The following is a 7,926-nucleotide window of genomic DNA, read 5'->3' as shown; positions in this document are numbered from 1 at the left end:
CCCGAAGAAATGCCTGCTCATTGGGTGGGCCCGACAGGGCTTCCCAGCGCGGCTCACGCGGAAACACAGCCTGGACGGCGGGAGCTGTCCACGGAGCTGGTGCTGAACGGAAAGTGTGCGGCGGGAGCTTCAAGGGAACTTTGAAGCGGGACCAGAGGCTGGCCCCGGGACGGGCCGGGAAGAGGAGCGAAGGAGGGGGACGGGTCTCGTCTTCTCCCGCGCGCCGGGTCGCGGTGCCCCAATCTACAAACCTCTCTCTTCCTCACAGGGCGGCGAAGGAGAAGCCCAATGAGTAAAAGCCAAGGCCCTTGAGCCGCTCCTCTGCGCGCGCCTTCTGCTTGAGGTGCACCTTGCTGTGCCGCTTCTTCTCATCACTGCGCGCGAAGCGGCGGCCGCACACGTCGCAGGCAAAGGGTTTCTCGCCCGTGTGGGTGCGCACGTGTGTGGTAAGGTGGTCGCTGCGGCTGAAGTTGCGGAGGCAGATGCGGCACTGGAAAGGCTTGTGGCCCGTGTGGATGCGCAGGTGGCGGTTGAGCTCGTCGGAACGCGCAAAGCTGCGCACACAGCTCTCCACTGGGCAAGCGAAAGCCTTGGCGTGCGGCCTCGGACAGAAGCAGCGTGCGCTGCACTTGCCGCCCCGGCGCCCCTTGCGCCGCGCCTTTGCTGGGGGGAATGGGGCCGCCGGCCCGGGAGGCTCAGGCACGCCACTGCTCCCAGGGATGTCCGCCACCGCAGGTTTCGGGAAGTCCGCCGCGGCGGCGCTGCAGAGGCCCAGGGGGGACAGCTGAGGCTGCGTTCCGGCCAGAAACTCTTCGCCGTCGCCGCTACTCCCTCCTTCCCCACTAGGAGGGGTCAAGAGCCCCGAGAGGCCCTCGGCCCCCTCCCCTAAGTTACCCGAGGCCAGCGGGAAAGCGTCGTAAGCCCCCGTAGGATAGAATCTGTTGGCCGAGTCAGCCGGCAGCTCCGCGGGGCAGCTGATAGACAGCAGATCTTCAATCTTGGCTCCCATCGAGGGGAAACGGGCCTCGGAGGTGGCCTGGTAGCCTCCCTGTGAGCTACAGCTCCCTGGGCCCCCGGCAGAGAGCAGCTCCCAGGGAGCGTAGAGACCTTTGAAGGCCGAGGCAGTGTCCAGCGCTGGGGAGGCCGGAGGAGCCCGGCGGCCTGGCTTGACGTCGGGTGGGGAGAGCTGAGGTTCATACAGGCACTGCGACGGGGCGCCAGCCGAGGGCGAGGCCTCCCAGAACGCCTCTGGGAAGGCGGCAGCTCCCAGATCTGGGGAGTAAAGGTCCGGGGGACCCGGCAGCAAGGCGTCGGGGCCTGAGGGGAAAGAGGCGTCCAGTGGAGACCGGGATGCTGGCACATCAGAGCCGGGGAAGGGTGCCAGGCCCAGGATGCCGGACATGAGGTTGAAGAGTGACTCCGGGTCGTGCGGGTGTTCGGGCACTGCCTGGATGAAGAAGCTACCGCTGTAGCTGAGGCTGGGAGGGGGTGTGGGCGCAGGACCCTCCAGAAAGCAGGAGTCGGCTAAGTCTCCTCCGGTGCCACAGCTGCTCAAAGCCCAGCTCAAGAAGTCCCCTGCTGAGGAAGGAGCAGGAATCAACTCCAGGCGCATAAAAGGACGCGCCTCAGAGTCTGCAGCCCTTACACAAGGATCCCTTGGTGCGCCCTGACACATATAAAATGCCTTTTTGCACATTCTAATCCAGTTGGAGCCGGCACATACCCCAGGACGCACACAAAAACATGCATACGCAAAACACACGTGCACAGGCAAAAAGGACACCTTGATACACGCACAATTTCCTGTGGAGGCGCTGGCGGCCCGGTGGGGGTGCCAATGGCGGTGCGCACCCCAAGACTCCCCAGAGCTCCCTACGATCCCTACCCCCACACCTCCTGCGTCCCAGACCCTGTCTGTTCTCAGGCACCGTGTGCCCCCGCATTGCGCGGCCGTCTGAGCAACCCCGGCTGCGCTCCGTACCTCCGGTGTAGCCAGCGGCCGCGTCCCTGGTGGGCAGCTGGGGCAGTTCGGTGCTGGGTTCCGAGCAACAGCCCTCTGAGGACTTGACCAGAAGCGCGTCGGGGCCGGAAAACTCGTTAAGGTGGAGCATGGCGCGGCGGCGGCGGCTGCGGGGGGCCGGGGGCCTCGCCTGCTGGGCTTGGGCGCGCGCGGACGGAGGGGAAGGCCGGCTGTCGGGGCGCCCCGCGCCTCGCAGACCCAGGCGCCCGGGCTCCTTGCTCCCGGCGCTCACCTCCTGAAAAGGGGTTAGGGGGCCGTGGTGCTCTTACTCGTTGGGACTGGCCTCAAGCGGCTGCTCGTCGCTTCTCCAAAGCGCAGCCGGGCTCCCCCCAAACCTCGGCCCCCCCACTTATATAGCAGCGGCAGCGCTGGCTCAGGGCTTCCGACTCCCGGGGCCACTGCCATTTCGGGAGGCCCCGGCCCCGCCGCCGTGACGTAAATGCCCAAACATGGACACAGGATGTGTGCCGGGGACTCCCGAAAAGGAAAGCTCTGGCTGTGACGTCGTCGCCGCCGCCGCCGGGCCCGCGCCGCAGCGTGCGCGCGCGCTCCCTGAGCGCAGAGCCTAGTGCGCGCAGGGGCCGCTGGTGCCCCTGCTGGGTCGCTGCGCCGCGCGCGCGGAAGGCCGTCCAGTAAGTGCACTTTCCGCCTGGAGGCGGAGGACGAAGGACGGCGAGGAAAGGCAGCGTGGGTTTGGGGACTTCACGGTTTGCGGATGGAATCCACTCATTGCCACTTACTAGTTGTGTCATTTAATTTCCCTAAACGTCAGTTTTCTCACCCGTTAAATGGAGATATGTGTATGAGTGTACATAAGTGTGTTATAAAGAGCAACTGCGTTAGAGCATATGTTCCAGGCTCTGGGGCACTCCGTAAGCCAGAGAGATTGCCATTGTTCGTCATTTGCTTACACGTGTGTTTTTAATTCTTTTTTAAAAAAGATATTATTCATTTATATTTAGAGGGGAAGGGAAGGAGAGAGGGAGAGAAATCTCAATGTATGGTTGCCTCTCGTGTGTCCCTCACTGGCAACTAACTGGCCCACAACCCAGGCATGTACTCTTGACTGGGAATGGAACCGTGATCCCTTAGTCTGCAGGCCCGTGCTCAATCCACTGAGCTATACCAGCCAGAGCTAATTTTCTAAATAGTTTTTTAAAAGTTTATTCTAGGAAAAATAACATTTAAATTATAAAGGGTTATACTACTGGCTAATGGTAAGAGGAAAAAGTCATTTAGTGACAAAGGTTATATTCTCAGTTGAGAAGTGAAAGTCTCTCTTCATTGTAGGCACTTACCTCCTGAGAAGGCCACGTGGAACCTTATTTATTCTTTCAGGAACACATCACGCTGTGTGAGAATGCACACTGCCCTGCAGTGTGATTTTCCCCGTTTGTAATAGCTGAGAGGTGGCTCCATGTCCAAACATACAGAATGCAGTCGCTCTTTTTTAAGGCTGTATAATGCTCTTTTGTGAAAGGAGGGCAATGTGTCCACTGTCCATGATCCTACAGGAAGTCCCCAACCTTTGGCTTTTACTCACATTGTGGTACTTAACGTTCTCGACTCTATCTGAGCATAGCTGATCATATCTGTGGGATAAATTGCCCTAAGTGTAAATTGGGGTCAAATGCTATGTAAGATTTTGAAGGACCACTGGCAAATTTTCCACCGTTGAAGTAAGGCCAATTCCTACTCTCTCTTTGTTCACCTACAAGGTATGAGAGAATTCTTTATAGCTTTTTTCTGCCTTCATATAAATGAAGAGGTGCTGTCTCCAGCAACACACGGGGTAAGTTCCCCTGGAATCAGAAATCACCGGGCTCCTTCTGAAAAACTTAAGAAAACAAAACAATAAACCTTAACGGGGCTGTTAATCTTGGCCGCATGTCTGCCGATTTCCACAGACAGGTGTGCCTACCCTTCTGAGCTTACCCTGCTGTGGTTTTCCCTTTGTCTTATTTCCTCATCTTTTTTTTTAAATTTAGTTTTATTTTGTGTTATAGCTCACTTAACTTCTTTCTGGAGGCAATTTAGGGGATTAAATAAACACGTGGGGTAGCATACTTTTCTTTGTAAACAGCACCAGTTCTTTGGATTCTGGGTGCTGGGTGGTGGGGAGGGCTGGCCCGGGTCCCCTCTTTCCTGAGAATGAGAACAAAGCCACTTGGGGTGACGAGCTACAGCGTGACCGGTGGTGCTATCTCCCAGCCTCCCTTGCTGACCGATACTCTCCTTTTCAAAAGAGTGTAAAGAATCCCCAAGCCCCACCAAATTCTCAGGCCTTTCACCCAATGTCCAGCACCCCAACATTCATTCATTCAGCTTCTCAATTTCCATTCCTTAAGTAGCTACTGTGGACTACAAAGTAGATTTTGTTTTTATTCTATCAGGACCCTGAGACCCAATGCCATGCTTCGCTGCCCATTCCCTAATCTACGAGGACCCTCCACATGTGTTCTTGGAACGTGTCATCACATGATCACTGGCAACACACGTGCAGGCACATGTTCATCTCCTGGTGTCTGGGAATCATACAGAGGTTTTCTCAGAGTCATGCACGTGCAGCATGCTCTAACAAATGCCACAGATAGAGTTTTATGTTTGTGTGTGTGTAGGAAACCCAGAAACCCAGCACATGCCTGTCAGGATTAGACACACAGAACACTGTTTATTTTAAACTCTATTTCAGCCCCGAATTTGGTTCTAATCCAAATGCATTGCCAAGACCAGGTGAACCCACATGAGACATGCAGGGCACACATGTCTCAAATCCATTCTGGCATTTTGCTGCCTGGGAGGGAGGGGGAGCAGAGGGGTTTGGCTAGGCAGGTGTCCAGGGCTCCCCAGGTTTCCCCGTCGGGCCAGATTGGCCATCCCCAGGCTCCCTGTCCCTTCTGTTGTTCTGCCCTCTGCCACAGCATTCCTCCTCCATCTTAGTCATGGTTAATTCCACTCCTTTTGTAAATTCCCAGGCCATTGCTGCTCTCTGCCAAGGGCCCTTGGGTTAGGTCTGCATTAAGGCAAGGGTCCAACTCCCCCCCAACTTTCTCTTGTTAGAGGCCAGGTCTGAGGGCAGAGCTGGGGAGGGAGGAGTGACTAGGAGAGGAGACGGGGAACACAGCTGTGCTCTAGGTGTGGGTTGGCACACACGCCCATATGGGCACCATTCACTTTCAGTGGACACACAAACACACACATTCTCACACACAGATGGTTACCTGTGGAGGACAGTTGCATCTGAATTTGGTGTCTTGAGGAGGAAGAGGAAATATAAAGGGGGAATGGACATTTTGTAGTCCTTCACAAAACAGCCCCTTTTATCATAACTCCTCCCCCAATTTTAACAGCTTAAAAAGAGGTTCTGGACCCAGACAGAATAAAGTTCACTGGGAGAGGATGGAAGAAAGAAGAGCTTAGACCTATGAGCTCCACTTCAGTTCACACTTCAGCTGTAAAGACATAACTTTACACAATGGTAAAAAGGGAAATCACATACATTAGCACTTTACAAACATACCATTTAATCATCATACAAGCTCTATGGGGAAAGGAATTGTAGACCCATTTCACAGACAAGGAAACAGACTGGAAAAGGTTAAAAAACTTGCTCATGGCCACACTTTTATTCATTGGTGGGAGTGAGTCAAGCCCAGGCTAGCCTACTCCACAAGATAATTTAGGAAAAGGCCATTTATTTTACAAAAAGATTCACTCTAGGATGACTTTATGTGTAGGATCTCTGGCTAGGTTTTCAGGTAGAGTACAATGTGTGAGCTCTGGCTGGTGTCCATCCCTGCAAGAATTCCCTGGAATGATGCCATGGATACCAACACCATGGGTCGTATCAGGCATGTACTGAGGAGGAGTGCCTACAAGGTCCTTGGAAGCCAGTGTGGAAGGTGTTGTTGTTGTTGTTGTTTTTGTGTGTGTGTGTGTGTGCAGCCTTTGGGCAGAGTGAGAGGAAAGTTCCAATTCCACAGCAAAAGGTAGGGGGAGGAGAATTTACTTTCCAGACAAACACTGGATGAACAATGAGTGAGTGAATTAATGAATGAACAAATTCATTCATCAAATATTCACTGAGCACAGCCCTGTGCCAGGTGCTCAGAGGGCCCTTCAGAGGCTGAGGCTGCCCTGGACGGTCTGGATCCAGGGAGGGAGAAGAGGGAGATCAGGGGGAGTAAGCCCAGCCCTCATCGTCGTTCTGGTAAGGCTATTGCCCCTCCCCCACCCTCCTTGATCTTTCTGCTCTAAATATCCTTGTGTTCAAATAATAGTGTATGTATTTTAAAAGACTCCAAGAAGACAGCTGCCTCGGCGTATTAATCATGAAGAGGCCAGCACTCAGTCTCCATGGCGACTCCTGACAGAGCAGGGGAACAGTTCCACATCCCTCTTCCTGGGGCCATGGAGATGCAGGAACAGCACCTCTCAGTCTTCTCTCGCCTCTCCTCTCCCCCCTCTTCCCTGTCAATTCTTCTCTCCCACCCTCCCCCTCCACTCCCCCTTTTTTTCTCTTCCTAAAGGTCTTATTTAAGAGCAGGGACAGAGGCAGGATCCAGTTGTCAAAGGAACAAGGAATGAGGAACAAGGAACAAAGACGAGGCTGCAGCAGAGATGAAATTTGCTTCCAACAGCAACCTCTGCAGTACATGACTACCGGAGTCAAGGCCCCTAGCGGTACCCCGGGCTTCACTGACCACGAGGGCAGAAAGAGCCTGATCATCTATCTGTCTCTGAGGGAGGGGACCCATATCAGGGTCCTTCCATGTCCCCTTCCTCTTCCCTGCCCACAGCCAGACATTGGTTTATGGTTTGAGTCCTTGTGGTTGTTATTTGTTTTAATGCCCACAAAAGTAATATAGACTCATCGGGAAAAGGCAAACATGTTAAAATTTTTACTGCAAAAAAAATGAAAATATCTTTCCCAATTCTGTACCCAAATATATACATTTAAATACTGTTGGGTTGATTCTTATAGTTCTTGCACATTCATTCAATAGTCATCTATTCAATCGCAGTACCATTATCATCATCACTATTTATACCAATGGTAGCATACTATACACACTCTTGTAGTTAACATTATGCCTTGACTGGTTTTTCTTTTCCCCTAGTCACAGTACAGACTAATCTATAGTACTGTTAACAACTGCCCCAGAGTATTTCATTATGTAGACTTACATAATTTTTTAACTTGGTAGTGTCTTGTTTTTCACTGTTAGAAAGAATCTGGTTGTGCATAACCTTTTACATATACTTGGTGCACTGACGGGGGTAATAATAATACAGTGCGCTAGCTCACATATACCACTTCCTATGAGCATCGTTTTTCAGGTATTGAGAGCTCCCCACCGCCCATACAAGAGATTTTAAATTCTCTATTTTATTTTGACTATATACACTGTTTGAATTTTTCAAACAAGAGGGGCAAGTTTCTCTAATACACTTATTACACCGGTAGGTTGGAAGACACAGCTGCGAAGTGTTTGCTCCCTTTGGGATAAAATGAGCATGTGCAATGCAGTGTGCGTTCTGGCTGGTGCAGAGAAGGCCTGGGGTATTCCTACAGCTGTGGCTCCATTTCTTGCTGCCGGCTCTTGTCACGGTGTTGGAATGAAATCTGTCTGGCATGTGACTAGATGTGTTTCTCCAGTATTTGTCCATGAACCCTTTGAGGACAGGCCACGTTCACAACTTCAGTGCTTATGACTTTGGTCTGGCACACACCATTTTCCCAGTGATGGTTAATAAACATCTGCTTCAGAAAGTAAAGAGAACCTTCTGAGAGTGTACAATTTTAATGGCTCAGTACTTAGATGATTAAGACACAAAACATTCCAAGGACCCATTTTTCCACTGATTTCTGAGTTTGCCAGACTCTGTTCTGGGCTTGAGAGCTT

The 7,926-nt window shown here is 52.5% G+C and overlaps 1 protein-coding gene across 1 annotated transcript; it reads right to left on the bottom strand.

Annotated features, from left to right (window-relative positions):
• Positions 1-262: 262 nt before the first annotated feature.
• EGR4 (early growth response 4) lies at positions 263-2,126 on the bottom strand. The gene is made up of 2 exons (XM_037049004.1): positions 1,982-2,126; positions 263-1,578 (listed from the first exon to the last, which is right to left on the bottom strand). Exons 1-2 carry the CDS (start codon positions 2,109-2,111, stop codon positions 263-265), a joined length of 1,446 nt encoding a protein of 481 aa, XP_036904899.1. The 5' UTR covers positions 2,112-2,126.
• Positions 2,127-7,926: the final 5,800 nt, after the last annotated feature.

The sequence above is a fragment of the Sturnira hondurensis genome, unplaced genomic scaffold (genome assembly GCF_014824575.4).
Source record: "Sturnira hondurensis isolate 20B ecotype Veracruz unplaced genomic scaffold, ASM1482457v3 Scaffold0006413, whole genome shotgun sequence".
NCBI classification, from domain to species: domain Eukaryota; kingdom Metazoa; phylum Chordata; class Mammalia; order Chiroptera; family Phyllostomidae; genus Sturnira; species Sturnira hondurensis.
Note: the sequence above shows the minus strand (reverse complement) of the source record. Positions and strands in the feature narration are given on the sequence as shown.

What these genes read in the sequence shown, in the direction of transcription:
- EGR4 (XM_037049004.1), bottom strand. Translation starts at nt 2,111, where the DNA reads ATGCTCCACCTTAACGAGTTTTCCGGCCCCGACGCGCTTCTGGTCAAG. An exon ending in GGCCGCTGGCTACACCGGAG is followed by an intron (nt 1,579 to 1,981) that starts GTACGGAGCGCA and finishes CTCCTTCCTCAG; the next exon opens with CAGGGGACTTCTTGAGCTGG.